General features: G+C 40.2%; 1 protein-coding gene across 1 annotated transcript in view; it reads left to right on the plus strand.

Annotated features, from left to right (window-relative positions):
* DISC1 (DISC1 scaffold protein) overlaps positions 1 to 20,123 on the plus strand; it is a 208,017-nt gene that overhangs the window by 186,859 nt on the left and 1,035 nt on the right. Inside the window, exons 11-12 of the mRNA XM_054162257.1 lie at positions 545 to 589; positions 10,528 to 10,638. Of these exons, the coding sequence (XP_054018232.1) occupies positions 545 to 589; positions 10,528 to 10,638 (156 nt within the window). The remainder of the gene's footprint in view (positions 1 to 544; positions 590 to 10,527; positions 10,639 to 20,123) is intronic.

The following is a 20,123-nucleotide window of genomic DNA, read 5'->3' on the forward strand; positions in this document are numbered from 1 at the left end:
TATTAACATCAAATTTCTTTTCTTCTCAGCCAATCAATGAAATGTTGTCTAATTTCTTATAGACTTCACAGATCAAACAAATTTTGAAAGAGGAACTGGCTATAGTTGGCACATATTACCAGTACAGAACATCAGTGGGGTCTCTTGTTTCTCCTGCCCAAAATCACTTACAGGGTTTGTGCCAAAAAAAAAAGAGAAATCTGTAGACAGCTCGATGATGTATAGCTCCTTAAGAGCTTGGTAGAAAAGTTTCAGTCTATATTTAGTCCTTCAGTTTTAGAAGCTGTATGCTTTGTTGGTTTTAACAGGCAAGCCAAAGACAGGCTTTAATAAAATGGATTCGAACTTAGCTTTAAACATTGTGTGGCTGCCACTGCTCCATTATAAATACAACTGAAATGTTTCATGTGTGTGAAGCAAAATTATGTTGTTACTATGTAATTGTTTGATTTATTTAACTATATGGTTGTTATAAGTTTGCATTGAAATTTTACTGTTTATATAGCATGGATCTACTGTGTACTTAATAATTTGTCTCTAACAGGTTACGGAAGACATTTCATTTGGTGCAGAGGGTCATTTATCTGAGGTAAGTGTTTTCTAGGCAGGATGAAGTGGTGATATTGCACAGGCTTTCCTGGGTCTTGGAGCTAATGACAATTGGTTTTAAGGTATTACCTTTGGGTAAAAATTGTTAGAGAGCAATTTGTGTGAGCACTTTGAAAAGTGTCATGGGTTCAGCTGAATTTGCTGATGTTTATTCAGTTACCATGCTGCCATCATGCCAGCTTCAAAATAAAACTGCTGACTGGAGCAAAGTATCATGGGGCTTGAAGTTCAGATTTTAACATGAGAGGCTTCCTGTTCCATTTGCTGCTTCAGATTTCCTGTTTTGGAATATTGGACTTTTCTGCTGGGTTGGGTGGTTGGGTGGGAGGAACTGCTTTGTCGATGGCGTCCGCTGCTGCTTCTGGCTTTGCAGTGTTTCTGCAAATAGGCAGAGGTAATTGTGCATTGGATCAGCTCATTAATTTCCTTATGTCAGCCTAGAGTTTCATGTGTGAATTTCCCTCCTGTCTTTGTGTGAGGAGGGGCTTGTGGGAGTGGACTGTGTTAACCCAGAATAAAAACCAACACAGGCAGAGATAGTGGGCTTTGTTGTTGTTATTGGGTTTTTTGTTGTTTTGCCGTTGAAGATAGTGGCAAAATGGGTGTGTATTTCAAGGAGTTTATAGTTAAATCCTGTGCTAGTGCTTTTAACACATGCCAACAACAGGATGAATAAGACAGAGAAAACTAGGACCAATAATATTTAGCCAGTCTTGCTGTAGCACTGCAGTGATGCTCAGGAATGGAACAACATTATAATGCTTTACTTGTTTCTTTGTGTAGCACTAGAAATATATGTGAATTTACTTTTGAAGTATAAAAGCCTGGTGCAGCAGCATACAAGGTAGTAAGAATTTAATCTGAATAAAAATACTGGATACTTGCCATTTGACACTGTTTTCATAAATAAAAATGTTAGTTCCTATCTATATGTTTAAGAAAGTCTAGGGTTATTGAGTAACAAGAGATGTATTTTCTGTGAGAGTAATCTGCTTACATACAAAAAGCTGTCTATGTACAAATGAAGAGTTTAGGTAATACACATGTAAGAGGAGTTACATGTTTCTAAGAGCTCACTCTGGTCCATTTTTCTATTCCTATGCCTTGGCTTGCAATCTGCACATTAAGGAAATTTAGTAACCAAGAATTGTGTCCAGCCAGCGTATTAATTACATGGATAAGTAACCCCCAGTTCACCTTCCATAATAGCATACGTGCCACTTGTCAAGCCTAAGTGACGAGTGTTCAGCCAAGCAAATATTAAACAAATAAATAAAAATTGCATTTGGGGATAACTATTCAAATGAGGTATTTCTTTGGATTCCCACCAATGACTCCAAAGACTGCAGAGCAGCTGGAATGCTCCGGGAAAGATATTCCAACTGCAAGACCAAACTCAGATTGTTGACACTGTGTACAAGGAGACACTGACACGAGCACACCTAGGGTAGACTGCTTGGCTGCCTGACTTCAGCATAAATAAAGCCAAGAAGCCCTGCAAATAAAGGTAAACTTTGCAAAAAATAAATAAATGTGCAAATAGTTTTTATCATCAGTGAACTTTGCTGTGAATTAAAGCAAAATTATTCAGATGTTTGTGTCCACAGATGATGTGAAGTAGGGCCAGGTAATCCTACGGTGTAAGAGTAGTAGAAAGCCCTTCTGCCAGCAGAGCAAAATACTGAAGGCGCGTTGGTAATGATAGTTGCCAAGACAGAAGAATATTTGCTAGAAACTAAAAATGGTGTATATTCTGAACCAAAGCAAATGATGATACAACTGCATGCTTGTGTCCAGCAGTGACATGCACTGAAAGCTATGGTACAGCCCAGCCCTAAACTGAAGACATTGTTCTTTTGCTTAACAGATGTGCCCAGAGCATGTGAGCATGATGTGTGTGTGCTGGGTTTACTACTGCAGCAGAGCTCACATAGAGGGCTGGTGCCCTAGAAGCTTTCACTAACAGCTTAATATTTTAGAATCCTTGCAAACAGAGGAACTTTGCTGTTTTGAAGTTTTCAGGGGGAGGAAAAAAGTCTATTACAAGAACAAAGAGCAATGATACAAATGAAGGTAATAAGTTTGCTAGAAAACTGGGCTCTACCACAGCTGGATTGATATTGACTTGTAGACAGCTCTGTAAAAGCTCTTTGAAACTGTCAGCACCCTGTACCGTGTCAAGGCTTTGCCTCGGTGTTCTTTTGATGTTCTGGTTCCCTAATCCACTCTTGTCAGTCTCCCCACTGTCTTCAGTAGGGCACCCTGTTAATCATACCAGATTGTTGCATCTTAATGTTTGGGGAGCAGAGACAGGAGTGAACACTTCTAGGAACCACCTATCTATGGTGGCTTATAGCACATGAGGATGCAGACACCAGAAAACAGTTTGATGCTTTTATTTCTTTTCCAAGTCTTGGCCCACTGTGTGAGGTTTTTATTGGTAAGTTAGTACAGAGCCTTATCCTCCCACAGCAGGAACTGGAATTGTCCCAGTTTGTTTAAATGAGCCAGTGCAGGAGTGTGCACTCATTTTAGGAAGCCTGCTCTCTGGAATGATCTTCAATCTACTACAGATGAGTACGAGAAAAATGCTGTTACTCAGACCACAGCAGGGTGCTCAAAGGCAGTGGAAAATTCTATTCCCATGCAGATGCTTTTTCAAGAACTTGTCCTCATAGCTGTAGTGGAAGATACACAAGGGAAGGAATTGCCAATGTTGGGCTGTAATTTAGATGAGTCATTTAACACTTCCGTGTATTGTCATATCCCTGCAGAGGAGGAAAGGGGAAGCAAAAGGCATGTGGGAAAAGCATATGATGGCGGGGAGAAGGTAGGTGACAGTTGGAAAACAACTGTCTGGGAAGCTCTATGCCCGAACTGTTGCATATGAGAATCTGAGGAGTGTGGTGTAATGCTGCAGTCTCCTAAATGTACAGAAAGAGACTGATGAACAGTTCTGTAAGTTAGAGTGCAAAACTAATTCGAAAGCAACCTTGAACCCTCTTTTGAGAAAAGGCAGATAACCACCTCCATGAAAGAAAAGCTCATCTAAATAAAGTTGGGGGAACATTGGATGAGATTCTGTTGGAGGACCTCATGTTTATAGTACAGCACCGTATTCTTTTGATACAGGAAAATGCAAATGCAGTAACAGATTGACTAGCTATGTCAGTAACTCTTTAGTAGTTCAAAAAATTTTGGAAAGGACAAGACAAGAATATTATAGAATCATAGAATTGTTAGGGTTGAAAGGGACCTCAAGAATCATCTAGTTCTAACCTGCCTGCCACAGGCAGGGATACCTCACACTAGATCAGGTTGCCCAGAGCCACATCCAGCCTGGCCTTAAAAACCTCCAGGGATGGGGCTTCCACCACCTCCCTGGGCAACCTGTTCCAGTGTCTCATCACCCTCATGGTCAAGAACTGCTTCCTAATATCCAATCTGAATCTATCCATTTCTTTTTTTTTTTTGTCCATTCCCCCTAGTCCTATCATTACCTGACACCCTAAAAAGTCCCTCCCTAGTTTTCTTGTAGGCCCACTTCACATACTGGAAGGCCACAATTAGGTCTTCTCAGAGCCGTCTCTTCTGCAGACTGAATAGCCCCAACTCCCTCAGTCTGTCCTCATAGGAGAGGTGCTCCAGCCCCCTAATCGGAACGAGCCTGAAAGGGGTTACACAGTGTGAGAGTGAACCAGCATGACCACTGAACACACTAACTACAGTAAACAAAAGACATGCAGAATTGACAAAAGAACTTCAGGGATAAGGTAAGAGAAAGCCTGTATATCTTCTAATAAGAAAGAGATGACTGAGAAAATAACAAAAGGACTGCAAAGGATGTTGGGCTTTGGTTGTTTCTTTTGTTTGTTTTGCTTCTGGTCTTTTAAAATTATAAACTATATCCATGGATGTAGTGCTCTTAATATTCACTGCAAGATAGAGACAAATACAGTAAAAGATCCCAAGGCAAGTGAGATGTACTCCTGTCAAGGACTCATGAAATGTCTGAGTGCATAGGAGCCAAGAAAATCGGTCTCCAAATCATTAACAAACTTCTTTGAAAATTCTTAGAGGAAGTTTGAAGTCGCAGGGGATCAGTAAAAGAAAGATCTGGGGGGTGTGTGTGTGTTTGTTTTAAAGAAAAGGAGGTAGGATAGGAGTTTGTGACAGTCAACATAATTTCAGTTAGAATTAGAGTTCCAAATGCTCTTGATGGATTGAAAGAATAGCCTGAAATCAAGATGGGATATCACCGAGTCACAGGCTATACTTGATGATCTCAGCCTTACTAATTCTATGACCTAACACCACCACATCACTAAGTGCCACATCCAATCTTTCCTTAAACACCTCCAGGGACAGTGACTCCACCACCTCCCTGGGCAGTCCATTCCAGCGTTACTGTTCTAAACCTTGTGTCGTAATGTGAAGTATCTGTCTGTAAGGGCAACTTTTTGTAGCTATTTCTGTTACTTTGAATGATTTTAAGTATTATAGAAGAGACAGCATTTAGTGCAAATGAAAGAAATCTGGCTTTGATGTTCTTCAGAAGGTCTTCTAAAGCTTTTGTCTTATTTCAGTTATGATACTGCTGATTGGAAGTAAAGCAACACCATTTTACAAAATTTCTCCTGTAGGAAGAATGAATTTTAAGGATTTGTGTGGGAATCCTGATTTTTAGCACAATCACCAAAGACTACTAGTGACTCTACTCCCTGATAGACTTAGATTAACCTAGCTACTACAATACTGATTCTTCTATATAAAACCACCAAACTAGATCCAAGACAGCACAGAAGGTGTTTTCACTGAAGAAGCTGATCAAACATTTTCCATGGGTAGTGCTTTTGAGGAGCCGATGCTCAAGGGTGACTAAAATAACCTGTAAAGAGATGAAATGAAATGCAGAAGAATAAAGTGGAAGTAATTCCCTCTGTGCTTAATTCAATATGCCGTGCTCCAGATGTGCATCAACTGGAACACTGTTGTTCTTGTTTCTTGCATCAGACTCGCATCTCAGGGAAACAGAATTTCCACTTTGTGTGAAAAAGGCAGAATTACCAAATCACAACCACATTTGGTCTATTTTCACCTGCTTCAGGGGTTTTAGGGGAAAAAAAAAAATCCCAATCAGATTCATCTTCTGTTCACAGAAAAATCTGTACAGCGGTATTGCATCTCAGATCTTTCCTGACTCCTGCAATAGCTGCTTCCTAAAAATGCTCTTAGCACAAAAAAACCCAAATAAGTCTTAAAAATTCTTAAGAAATAACTTAAAAGCTCGAAGAGGTGTATTTTATTAACATGTTGAGCCAGAGTCCACTCTCTTCTCAGGGTGGTTGTTATTCAGTGTAAAGGGGAGCTTTCCATCTGGGAGCTGTTAAGAACAGTTTTTGTGTCACTGACAGTGATGTCCTTGCCTACACAGACCTATGTCACATAAAAATCTTACCCATGGCATTACTAGGCATGAAGGACACAGAGAGAAATCTTTCCTACTACTCTGGGTTATTGAACTTTTTTCCAAATGAGAGCCTGAGGCAGAAGCTATGCAATTGGTTGAACAGCTAGGTTTAGTCTTGTGTATCTTAGAGAGCAGTATATTTTCTTTTCCATTTCATGTATATCTGTTCCTGATGTTAAACTAAAGTTAGTGCTCTGGGCTCTAATAAGTCCCAAATAAGAAATCCTGTATGTGTGTGTATATATATGTGTGTGTATATTCTGGAAAATCATAGTTTGTATTATGATCCTTCTGCATTTTTCACATCATGCCTGCAAGTAAATTCCTGAGAGATGATACTTGCCTAAATTATGGAAAAATGTTTCATTTCAACCAAAAGGGCAGCTGTCATGTAGGTACAAAACCAGTTTAACCATGCATGCATACTGGAACTGCAGAGGTGGGGAATGTACCAACCAAAGCTTAGAACCAGAAAGTACAGTTTAGTACTGATGCAAAGCACTGTGAGATGCCTTTGCTACAGAATAAGTGTTCATCTGGAGCCCTAGGGTCTGGGGCCTAGTTTGCTGGGCTCCTTCTTCCATCTGTTCTGAAACTTCTCTTTACTCAGCTGTAAATTTTTACTTTAAAATGGAAAAGAAAATGTCAAACACAAAATTCTGTGATTCTATAATAATTTTTTACTGGGGGTAAAGTAAGAATGTGGTGAGACACTGGAACAGATTTCTTAGAGAGATTATGGCTATCTTCTCTGCAGAAGTGCCAAAGGCCAAGTTGGATGGGGTGTTAAGCAACCTGGTCTCTTAGAATGTATCCCTGCCCATGGGAAGGGAGTTGGAACTAGATGATCTTTAAGGTCCATTCCAACCCAAACCATTCTACAATTCTCTGAAATCAGGTTATGTAGCAGTACAGTAGTAAGTGTAGTCATCCAGCTGCACTGTCACTGTGAATTTTAGGCTGTAGTTATGCTTCATCTTGGATTTTCAGGATCTGTGCACATTAGAGGTAGGCCACACTTGCAATGTGGAGCTTGTTTGCCAACCAGGTATCTAAGTGCTCTCTCCAGCATCTTTCAGCTCACCTGAAGTTTGTTGAGAGGGCAGGTCTAAAAGGGCATGTTTTGCCACATACATTCACTGATAGAGTAAATAGGGAAAAAAATTCCACTGTGGATCTTCACTGTAGAGCTAGACAAATCCAGCCAGTGTGATTATCATTTACTTTAGCTGCCCAGTGAACTTGTATTTGCATCAACAAGCCAGGAAATGTAAGGGCAGTTTTAAAGTGGAGGAAATGGATCTTCTCTTACAGCAACTGATTCTAGTGCTAATTGGGTGACCAATTATCTGGATAAATGTTCCTGCCATGAACAGGTAAAAAGAATGAGATGGTCTGCTATTATGTGTATCTTTATAATGCTTTTTCTATTTAAATATACTTAATGGCACAGGTATTCAGGAATGTACTGTAGCTTTTACTTGCTGTCTGCAGTAATTGATGATTTAAAATGACTAGAAGTGTCATCCTTCTTGACACCATGAATGTGATCCAAAATCTTGATAAAAGCAGTGACCAGATCAGACTAAAGTGCTCAAAAAGAACAAGAATCTGCTTTTTATGATTCACTGTATGAGCTGTACGTCACTAATTCATTTTGTTGAAATACAGTCTGTAAAGAGTCAGATCTGAAATTTTCTTTTATGGCATTTTTCCTGCCAGAGCAATACTTAATAGTTTGTGTATTAATTAAAAGCTGTTCTTCCTAAATTAACTATTTGATGATTGTGTAGTACTGAGTGGACTTTGTCTTGCTTTTGCTTTGAGAAGGCAGCTATGGGAGGACTTGATTTTTGTATGTAATTAAGTGTTAGAGAAAAATCAGTATTCAGAGGTGGAGCTTTCTCTAGACAGTTTTAAATTTATAAATGTTTTCAGAGTGCTTTAGTTTTGCAGTTTACTGACTCTTCCAGCCCAACTTCTTTTAGACAACTGTCACCTGTTCTTACATGTGTGTTACAGAATGATTCCCTAAAAGCTTTCTGTTGGTATAAATTACCTGAAGTATCCCATTCCCTAACAGCATTGAAAGTCCTACTTGTATATTGAATAATTATCTAGCTGTGGGATGAAAGATTTACTCCTCATTTTCTGTTCCTGGTCTTGGAGAAAAGGACATGTGTAGCCATAGGGAGGACATGTGCCTTCTCCTCCCCTGTTCTCATTTTTAAAACAATAGGTCATTTTTACATCTATAAGTCACAGAATCACACAACTGTCATGGTTAGGAGGGACCTCAAGGATCACCTGGTTCCAACCCCCCTGCCATGGGCAGGGGCACTTTCCACTAGATCAGGTTGCGCAGAGCCACATCCAGCCTGGCCTTAAAACCCTCCAGGGATGGGGCTTCCACCATCTCTTTCGGCAACCTGTTCCAATGTCTCACCACCCTCACTCATGCTGAAGAACTTCTTCCTAACATCTAATCTAAATCTCTCCTCTTCTAGTCTGGATCGATTCCCCCTAGTCCTATCCTAAAAAGTCCCTCACTACCTTTCTTGCAGGCCCCCTTCAGATACTGGAACACCACAATTAGATCTCCTTGGAGCTTTCTCCAAACTGAACAACCCCAACTCTCTCAGCATATCCTTACAGGAGAGGCGCTTCAGCTCTCTGATCATCCTTGTGGCCCTTCTCTGGATGCATTCCAGCATGTCCATATCTTTCTTGTAATAGGGGCTCCAGAACTGGACATGGTACTCCAGGTGGGGTCTCACCAGAGTGGTGTAGATGTGGAGAATCACCTCTCTTGACCTGCTGGCCACACACTTCTCTTGATGCAACCCAGGATATGGTTGGCTTTCTGTGGAGTGCTGCTATAGATTCTCATGGTTGGTAATGACTATGGAAGTGGCTGCTCTGGTCTTCTGATGAGAGCCAGGGATTCAGCCAGCTGTTTCTCATATTGTGCTTCTGTGTCCAAGCTGTGGGTGTTTGCAGCATAACCTCTCTTAACCAGCTCAGTTGTCCAGGTTTCAAGCTGCATTTGGTTGCATACCCATGGGATCCACTAGATTGCCATGTCTGGGAGAAGGTACAGGAAGTTGAAGCTCTGTGCATTAACAGATATCGTGCCAGCAAGCAAGAGCTCTTCAGACATTTGTGTGTGCACTATGTGATGTAAAGTATAAGGATAGCACAGAACTGCTACCAAAAATTGGATTGTTTTACAATAGACACTGTTCCACAAGGTTTAAGCAGGATTTCTTTGGAAGTCTTTATTTGTCTTAAACGATCACTGATGGCTGCCATTATATCAAGAGATCATTGCAAAGGACTCCAAGTGCTTTTATAAAGGAGAAGACTTTCTGTTTTGTATATGGCCACACATACAGCTGTCTTTGCAGACCAGTGCATAGGCTAGGTCTAGAGAAAGTCCAGTTTTCTGGATTCCAGATGATGAATGACTCCATTTTTTTTCAACATGGCTCCAGCAGAACTTCATCTTGGCACCATAATCTTTTCCTCACAAATGGACTCTGTCATTCACTAGAGGCAACACTATGATGCTTTGGGATGGAGAAGAGAGGCTTGTCTCAGTGCTATAGAAATTGCTTGATTTTAATATTTTCTCTCCCCCCCACCCCCACCCCCCCAATTGCTATTAATCTGAGTCATTTCTCAAAGTACTCAATAAAAGATACAGAAGATCCAAATCCTTGTGCAGTAAGTACATCTGAAAGCAGACAAACTTACAGGAAGGACTTTGCAACTGGTTTGAAATAATTGAAAATAGAAAAGGTCTTTGTCTGTATATGCTCTAAGTAGAGAAGCATTAGTTTTGAAAAATTAAGTTTTGTTTCATAACACAGTAAAAAAAGTGTTGTTTCATCTTGCAATCACTAAGACTCTGATGTATTTTCTCTGGTGAGTTAAGTCCCTAAGTATTGTAGTCAGATTTTTCCTGAAAAAAACACCATAATGCATTTTGTGTTTATAAAAGATAGCAGAAGTGTTGCTGCTTGAAATATTTAAGTGACCTATAAGTGTAAATCATATTTACATAAACAACTTGAAATTTAGGAACCTGAGTGGTGTAGTCAGCATGAGATTTCCCTACCCTGCTGTGTTGAGACACCAGGGAAGGGGGAGATCAGCTCTGTCTTCAGAGTCTTTTAATCCTCAGTTGAGAGTGAGATCATAATATTATTTTGTTCTGCTGGGAAATAAAGTGAGGCCACAAGCCTGTTCCATTCCATATAAATCACTAATTTATTATATATTCACTTTTTTCCTTCCTCTTTCTAATGGCAATATTGTAGCACTGCAAAATATCATATCCCCTTACTAATACTTCATTTTCTGCTTAATTGATGCAAATTTGATGTAGAAAACGCAGTTAGCAGCAAACATGTTTTCTTTTCTCTTTCTTTTTCAACCTCCTGTAGGAGTTCTTAATATTTTCTGCAGAGTTGGGAGGAAAATGCGAAGCAATAAGCGAGCAATTGGTGCGTCTGGAAGATCAGTTGCAAAGTTCCTCCTGCAGAGTTGACGAAGGAGTTATTCATATCCTTTTTGTGATACGTATCAGTCTGCGTAAGTATGTAACATGGAATGCTGGTTCTGTACAGGGACTGAAGAGAATCGTAGATTTCTTTTGATTAGAAAAGGCCTTTAAGGTCATTAGGTCCAAACATTATCTAATTCTAAAGTCTCTGCATCTTTTAAACACCTCTAGGGATGGTGATTCAACCACTTCCCCTGGTGAGCCTCTTCCAGTGTTTGAGAACCCTTTTAGTGGGTGCCTCCTCTGCTGCAGCTTGAGGCCATTTTTTCTCATCTTATCACTTGTTACTAGGGAAAAGAGACCAAGCCCCACCTCTCTCAGGCCTCCTTTCAGGTAGTTGTAGAGACCAATGGGGTTTCCCCCTCAGCCTCCTTTTCTCCAGACTAAACAACCCCAGTTCCCCCCACTTCTCCTCATAAGCCCTGTTCACCAGGTTTGTTGCTCTTCTCTGGATGCACCCCAGCACTTCGTCACGTTTCTTGTAGTGAGAGCCCCAAAACTAAACACAGTACTCAAAGTGTGGCCTCACCAGTGCTGAGTACAGGGGGACAATCACTTCCCTGGTCTTCCTGCTTGTCAGGCTATTCCCAATACAGGCCAGCATGCTGTTGGCTGCCTTTGCCACCTGAGCACACTACTGACTCATACATTATGCAACAGAGAATCGGTTGTCTTGCTGAGTTGGGCATTTTTGTTGTATCAAATTTTCCTACAATGTATTTTCACTGTGGTCTAACCCAACACTAATTGATTTAAATAGAAGTTATTTCTTTGTAAATTGATGTTAGGCACTGAAAAGCCGTTGTTCCACTGTTAAAATTCTGTTGTTTGTAATGCTTGTTTAAGTAAATATCTAGTGCACCAAATGCTGTCTGGATACAAGCATCTATATACCTGCATTTCCCAGCATGATTTAGCTAAATTAAGTGCTACATCATTTATGCAGAATGTGTATGTTGCCACTTTTTGTTCATTGGATTTTTTTCCCCCTTTTAAAAACTGGGCAGCAGATGCACTATGTGGCATCTTGTGCAATTTAATCTGCCTCTTACACCCCAGTGCAAGTAGCCAGATGAGATGTTGTCTTATCTCTTTTTGTGCTTCATCTGTCATTCAGTATCTGATTGAAGGTTGCTTAACCTTTGTGAGGCCTTCATTGGGCCTACATCTGTGGACAGTTTTCAGAACTTAAGAGCACAGAGTATTGTTTCATTTGTAGCTTTCTGTGCTAGTTTAACACAGCCTTTTCCCTACAGAAAAACCTGTCAAAAAATAAATTCTGTTGTTCTAAGTAAGGGAAAAGAGAAAAAGAATCAGTGAGGCTAAGGAAGATAAGAGCACTTAGCTGCTTAGGTTTTAGTGGAGAAGAGGTGGCAGGCAATAGGATAATGAAGAAAGATTAATGAATTCATCTTGGAGAGATTAGAAGAGGAGCCTGTGCAGACAGCTGAATGAGTTGAGATGATGACAGTGCTAGGAAGCATTTGGTTCCCCCTAAGCTGAGGTGGGTATGTGGAATTACCACTGCATGCTGAGTAACTTGGCATCTATTGCTAGTGCATTGCAAAATTCCTATTCTAGAAACTTGGTTTCTTTAGAGATATCAAAATCATAAACTTTAAAGGAATATGAGAGGGAAGGTTCTGGTGAGGGGTTGCATCAGAGGGGAGAAATCCAGTTGCTAATTGTTACTACGTCAGTTTCTTCTACGCATGTCAATGCACAGGAAGATTATTTTCTGATATTTGCAGCAGGCCAATCTGCACTATTCTTTTAGTTATATTTACAGTCTCTACAGGTTCTTTGCAGTGGGCTTAAATTCATATTCCAACCAAACAATCAGGTCTAATTGTAGTTAACAGTTTAACTGTGTAAGGTGAAACCTGAGAAACTTGTTTGGTTTTGGTTTTTATTTTCCCTGAAGAGAATACCCTGCAAGTAAGTAAAATAGTAGTATTTGCATTTTCTATGCAGTATGCATATTTCTTTGTAGCTGTTGAAACTGCTAAAGTTAGATATAAAAACAAAACTTAGTCATTGAAAGTTTGAGTTGCAGATTTGTCTTATTCTAAGCCACAGGTGTCTGACATAGCTCACTACAGAAATGCACATTGTGCAGCATCCTGGTCCTAGCAAGACCACATTCACAAATAAGAATCTGTGTTTCAAACACAGGGACATACAGAGAGGCAGCCCAGCAATTCAGCTACCCCTCATTAACATTCAGTTGCTATTTCAGAGGTAGTCCAGATCAATGTGTGTAAAATGTTACCATCTGGTACGTGTAATCGTGGTGCTGTACTTGTAAGAGGAATGAATAAAACAGCTACTGCAGTGCTGCAGACTGATAGGTTGGCTTTTTAAATGAGAACTGCTTAGTGCCTATAAACTAAACTTATTGGTAACTTATCCATATTGCAGGTACTAGCACCAAGATTGATGTCAATAATTAGCCTCAGCAGAAGAATTAATGATTAATGGATAGATCCATTGTTTGTATGATAGTTTATTTGGTTTTAAATAAGACAATTTCTTATCCCAAATACTGGATAATTATGCATTTGACATTGAAAGTCTGCGAGCAGAAGCTTAAAAGACCTGAAATTTTAATGAAAGCAGGATAAATTTCTTCAGAGTCCTGTTTAATGGTTATTTTTGCCCTTTCCCTCATCAACCCATTCATGCCTCTTACACATGAATGTTACAAACTGTCCCATGTTAAAAATCTATGTTGGAGCTGCACAAATCTACACTGGTCCTGTCTGATTATTGAAAGACTTTTAAAGACTCCACTGATAAAATAAATTCCTGGTGCTCTCAAGCCATTTGCTAATGTATAGTGTGTGATGTCTTTGATTAATAATTAAGTTTGTATTAGAAGAAAAATCCCAGATGTCATTGGTTTTGATTCTGCTTTTCAATGACAGAGCACACTTAAATCAGCCATGCTTCTTGTCATAATTACCAGCACAACCTGAACAAAGGAGAAATCAGTGATATTTCTTAGTCCTGGCTATAAGCACAGTCCTGCTTGAGATTCTAATTCATTATTGAAGCTTTTCACAACAAATATTAAGCTGTACTTCTGTATTAAAAGCATCAAACAATACAGCGCTACTGAGGAGCTCTTCCTCGTACTCTAACATGTGCTAAATTGTATGTAGTGTAACCAAATAAGCTTGCAAAACATTCAGTTATGGTTAATCGCTGGCAAGTGTATGGAAACAGTCTACATCATTAACTGGAAAAACCTAAGGATGAGAGGTGACTCATTCTGGTGACTACAGAACTAATGAGAGGTGTTACTTTCCTGACAGTGAAGGCCTGGAATTCCAAGTAAAATTAGATGGAGCCTATATTGCAATTTCACAGTCATTTTTGTTCTTAATTAGCAGTTGCATTTTGATAGACAATTTGAATGCATGTAATGGTTCCTCTTAGTGAAAATGCTTTTCTTGGAGGACAACCTGTCTGGACTATTATTATAGAAGCAATTTTTATTCCTTGCCCTAAAACGGGTATTTTAAGCAGTTGTTTTGAAAATAGAATGTTGTACCTAAACATTCATTAGTCACTGCAGGTCACTTCACTGACCCTTCACCTTTATGATCCAGCAGGCTCTCACACAAGCCTTGGCTTTATGCCAGTGTAGGTTTTTGGCAGAATCACAAGCACAGAATGTAGCCCTGACTGTGCATTACTGAGGAGTCTCACCCTAGGTGAACCTGCAAGATGTTTGGGGATCCCACAAGAGTGAGAGGCAGCAGTGGCACCCTCTTTGATTTTATTTTTGATGACAGGAGAATGAGTTCTTCCCAGTATGTGTCACATTGTGGTTCCTCTTGTATTGTTCATGCTGTGTTGAAGGGTGATCAGTATATTGTAGCCAGGTGGGGGCTGGTCTCTTCTCCCAGGCAACCAGCACCAGAACAAGAGGACACAGTCTCAAGCTGTGCCAGGGGAGGCTTAGGCTAGATGTTAGGAAGTAGTTCTTCATAGAAAGAGTGATTGACCATTGGAATGGGCTGCCTGGGGAGGTGGTGGAGTCACCATCACTGGAGGTGTTTAGGAAGAGACTGGATGGGGTGCTTGGTGCCATGGTTTAGTTGATTTGATAGTGTTGGATGATAGATTGGACTTGATCTCAAAGGTCTCTTCCAACCTGGTTTATTCTGATTTCCACTCATGTGGTGTAGCTTCTTTGCCTTCCATTTTCTGCTGATTTGGAGACAGCTGATATGCAGACTAATGAAGTGATCCATTTTTCACAACCCTGAGGAGTGTTTTGGTTTTGATGTGGGAGGGATATTCTGTTAGTTTGTAGAAACAGATTCATGGACGTGAAGGAGTGAGACGGTAACGGAGGGGGGGACATGCAAAATTTCTGATCTGATTTCAATACCATAAGCACCTCCTGTGTTTTGTAAGAAGTGATGGACTGCCAAAGGCCATTTTGCTCTCTGGCTGAGAGACATCACACAGGCTTTGTATAGGAGCAGCAAGGATTTGCTCAGTATCTTCCCTTCACTCCCAGGAGTGCACTTCAAAAAGGTCAAAGCTCAGGTCATTCCAATTAAATGTTGAATTGTCTTTCCTCTTCTCTCATCCTTTGGCACACAGCTTGCACAATCACAAAATCATGTAGTTGGAAGTGACATCTTGAGATCATCTGATCTGACTGTACCCATGCTCAAGTAGGGTCATCTAAAGCAGGTTGCTCAGGACCATATCCTGTCAGTATTTTAGTATCTCCAAGGATGGAGACTACACAACCTGCCTGTGGAATATGTTCCAGAGTTTGACACTCGTTAAAACAAACAACAGTAAACCCAAGTAATTTTTTTGTATTCATATTCAATTTCCTGGTTTAGAATTCTTGCCTGTTGCTTCTTGTTCTGTCCCTGTACACTAGCAAGAAGAGTCTGGCTCCCACTTCTTCATTCCCACCCTTCAGCAACTGAGGCTTCTTTTCCAGGTTAAACAGTCCCAGCTCTCTCAGTATCTCCATATATGACAGATGCTTCAGTCCACTGAGCCAGCCCTGTGCTGGACTCACCATAGTAAGTCCGTATCTTTCACATACTGTGAAGCCCAGAAGTGGACCCTGCACTCCAGATGGGCCCTCACCAGTGCTGCGTAGAGCAGAAGGATCAGCTCCCTCCACCTGCTGGCAATGCTTTTCTTACTCTGTTGGCCACTTTTGCCACAAAGACACACTGCTGGCTCAAGTTCAGTTCACTGTTCACCATGACATCAAAATCCTTTTCCAAAGAGCTACTTTTCAAGTGGCTGGCTCCTTTGTGTGTACTGGTTCCTGTGATTAGGAGACACATGCAGTTATGTAGTGGGGCATCTACTGAGCTTCTTTGAGGAAGAAGTCACTGGAATAGCTATTAGAAACAATTAGAATAGTTAACCAGGCTAAAAAACCCAAACAAACAACTCTTTCAGATTATTTGGTTTTCAAGACTTATTTTTTAATTCAGATGTCCAAAACTCCTGCTATTCTCCAAAATCCCCTTACACCTCAGTTCTGTGGTGGTCTTTGTCCTTCCAAGGCCTCTTGTCTAACAATATAATCTTCTAATCTCTTCTATAGGAGTGCAGCTGGTTGGCAATATATACCTCTTGTCTCTCTCTGCTAAACATCTGTGTGACAGAACAGGACAGGACGTGCATTGTCGAACCCATTTTTCATGCAGAAAATGAGATAACTTTACAGTAATCTCTCTTTGTAAATCACAGACTCTGTCATGATGGTCAAGGGTGGTGGGTTTTTTTCGATTTTGCTTATTCTCTTTACCTGAAAAGAGTTTTGTAATTGCTTGGGATATTACAAATAGCAGCGTGTAGTCGGAGACTCTGCCTCAGAAGTAATTAAATTTCAGAGGCTTCATGGTGTTCATAAACTGAAGAATTTCTGTTTTACCAATTAGGTTTTCAGCAGAGCCTCATGATTAAATTGCAGAAGGGTGGACAGTCCAGACCATTTATAAGAGGATAATAATGTTTCTTACTTTAGAGAAGATGCAAAGCATAATTAATTTGTCCTTGTATAGTACTTTGAGACTGTAGGAGAGGCAAAGTTTTGTGTGTACTGCCATTACTTGTAATCAGAGCTAGAATCCCTTTGAGATTAATACAGCTGTCCAGAAATTAGAATGATGCATGAATATGCCTGGTAAGCATTTTAACACCATAGTAACCATACATAAACACACAAAGATGGAAATTTGAGGAACTGATAGAGTCAAAAGCAGCTGAAAAGCTTTTCAAAGGCATAACTGCTTGAAAGAGTGGTGGTTTGTGTAGCTTTACCATAGTCTGTCCTCACTTCAATTTTTCAAAAGTAGCAGCTCACTTTTTACAGTCACATAACCTGAGGCTGTCTCTTTTTCTTGACATTGCATTGACATCAGGGTCAAGTGAAGCAACATTTCATAATGGATGAGCTCTGTGAAGGCTAAAGCCTGTCCTTGTGCATTATCCTTCCTGTGTGTTGTATTTTTAAATGGAGTTGTTCCAGTGTCAGCCTCTTTCATTTACCCTGAAGTGAGTTTCTGGCTCTCAGAGATCATTTGATGACTTAATGCTAGATATTAACTTATTTCTTTCTCCTTTGACCCACTTGGGTTAGCCTATTGGGGTCCTTGCCCTTTAGCTATACCTGTACAGGAAGCCTCAGTGTGGGTGGGCCCAAGTGCTTGTTCATGTTGGTCATTGGTTTAGAGCTTCAGCAAGGTCTAATTATTTTCGTGCTTGCTTTCCTTTCCATGTAGTGTAAGCTATGGAAGAGGTGATAGGGTTGGTTGTCTCACTGAACTACACTTGCTCCTTGCACTTGATTCAACGATGGATGGTCTCACTGGCATAAGAGTGGCTGGAGAGTGGCCAGGTGGAAAAGGACCTGGGGCTACTGGTTGACAGCTGGCTGAACATGAGCCAGCAGTGTGACCAGGTGGCCAAGAAGGCCAATGGCATTCTAGCCACTATCAGGAATAGTGTGGCTAGCAGGAGCAGGGAAGTCATTGTGCCCCTGTACTCAGCACTGGTTAGGCCACACCTTGAGTACTGTGTCCAGTTCTGGGCCCCTCAGTTTAGGAAAGATGTTGAGTTGCTGGAACATGTCCAGAGAAGGGCAACAAAGCTGGTGAGGGGTTTGAAGCACAAGCCCTGTGAGGAGCAGGTGAGGGAGCAGGGGTTGTTTAGCCTGGAGAAGAGGAGCTCAGGGGGAGACCTTATTGCTGTCTACAACTACCTGAAGGGAGCTTGTAGACAGGTGGGGGTTGGTCTCTTCCCCCAGGCAACCTGTGTCAGACTGTGTCCTCTTGTTCTCAAGCTGTGCCAGAGGAGGTTTAGGCTGGGTGTTAGGAAGAAATTCTTCATAGAAAGAGTGATTGGCCATTGGAATGGACTGCCCAGGGAGGTGTTGGAGTCACCGTCACTGGAAGTGTTTAAAAAGAGACTGGATGAGGCACTTAGTGCCATGGTTTAGTTGATTAGATGGTGTTGGGTGATAGGTTGGACTTGGTGATCTCAAAGGCCTTTTCCAACCTGGGTAATTCTGTGCTCTGTATCAGCAGAAAAGCTGATGTATCAATAGTACAAACTTGTGCTCGTTCCCGGGAGAGACTAGTCAGAACAAAAAGGTGTAGTACCTAGGGAACCCAGCTGCCTAAAAACTTGTGGATGTCTCAGCAGTTGCTGCTATCTCTGCTGCGTGTCATACCTTCATCTGCCTTTCTGGTCACTGCTGCAACCCTCCTATCCTTGTCACCACCACCTGACACCTTCCCTCTGTCATTGTGGAGCTAGGGAAAAGGGGAGTGGAAGATACATTGAAAGGCTAAACCACAATCCATAATTCTTTTTCTGAGGGCATTACAGAGAACCTGAACTAGACAATGGCAAATAAAATGTGGAAAACTCAAACCAAATGAAGTATTTTTACTGATTTTTTTTTTTGGATGCTTTTCAGGTGGCCTTGTTCCTTTTGTAGAACAGCACAACCTTGCTACTGCTGATCTGTTTGCTTTTCAGCTTGTTCAAAGCACTCACTGCAGAGCCTCATATAGCTTTGTATCTGTGATTTCAGTGCTGCAATTATATTGATAATTCAGCTAAGATTAAAGCCTTCTGGAGGTAAGGGAGTGGAAACACTTTATCTGCTATAAGCTACCTTTGCATAGCACACATTGCTGAGCTCACTAATGCCGCACAAGCTGTGGTCATCCAGTTTATGTCTCGGACTGCTCCTGCTGCCCCTCTTGCCTTTACCTGGTGTGTGCTCCATCATGGTCTGCATCTCTGACTTGAAAAACCACCCTTCATCCAAAGCTGTTGCTGCTGGTGGTACACTCTTAATGTCCTTCCTTCCCATGAGAAGAGTATGGAGGCAGTATCCCCCATTCCCTCTCTTTTTTTAAAGTGCTAAATCGTGCTACTTGAGAGCTTCAGTTTGCCTGGGTATTTTTTTTTCCTTTTTTCTTTTCCTTTTTTTTTTCTCTTTTCCTTTTTTTATTTTCTTTTTTTCTCTTTTCCTTTTTTTCTCTTTTCCTTTTTTTCTCTTTTCCTTTTTTTCTCTTTTCCTTTTTTTCTCTTTTCCTTTTTTTCTCTTTTCCTTTTTTCTCTTTTTTCCTTTTTTCTCTTTTTTCCTTTTTTTCTCTTTTCCTTTTTTTCTCTTTTCCTTTTTTTCTCTTTTCCTTTTTTTCTCTTTTCCTTTTTTTCTCTTTTCCTTTTTTTCTCTTTTCCTTTTTTTCTCTTTTCCTTTTTTTCTCTTTTCCTTTTTTTCTCTTTTCCTTTTTTTCTCTTTTCCTTTTTTTCTCTTTTCCTTTTTTTCTCTTTTCCTTTTTTTCTCTTTTCCTTTTTTTCTCTTTTCCTTTTTTTCTCTTTTCCTTTTTTTCTCTTTTCCTTTTTTTCTCTTTTCCCTTTTTTCTCTTTTCCCTTTTTTCTCTTTTCCCTTTTTTCTCTTTTCCCTTTTTTCTCTTTTCCCTTTTTTCTCTTTTCCCTTTTTTCTCTTTTCCCTTTTTTCTCTTTTCCCTTTTTTCTCTTTTCACTTTTTTCTCTTTTCCCTTTTTTCTCTTTTCCCTTTTTTCTCTTTTCCCTTTTTTCTCTTTTCCCTTTTTTCTCTTTTCCCTTTTTTCTCTTTTCCCTTTTTTCTCTTTTCCCTTTTTTCTCTTTTCCCTTTTTTCCTCTTTTCCCTTTTTTTCTCTTTTCCCTTTTTTTCTCTTTTCCCTTTTTTTCTCTTTTCCCTTTTTTTCTCTTTTCCCTTTTTTTCTCTTTTCCCTTTTTTTCTCTTTTCCCTTTTTTTCTCTTTTCCCTTTTTTTCTCTTTTCCCTTTTTTTCTCTTTTCCCTTTTTTTCTCTTTTCCCTTTTTTTCTCTTTTCCCTTTTTTTCTCTTTTCCCTTTTTTTCTCTTTTCCCTTTTTTTCTCTTTTCCCTTTTTTTCTCTTTTCCCTTTTTTTCTCTTTTCCCTTTT

The sequence above is a fragment of the Dryobates pubescens genome, chromosome 6 (genome assembly GCF_014839835.1).
Source record: "Dryobates pubescens isolate bDryPub1 chromosome 6, bDryPub1.pri, whole genome shotgun sequence".
Classification (NCBI taxonomy): domain Eukaryota; kingdom Metazoa; phylum Chordata; class Aves; order Piciformes; family Picidae; genus Dryobates; species Dryobates pubescens.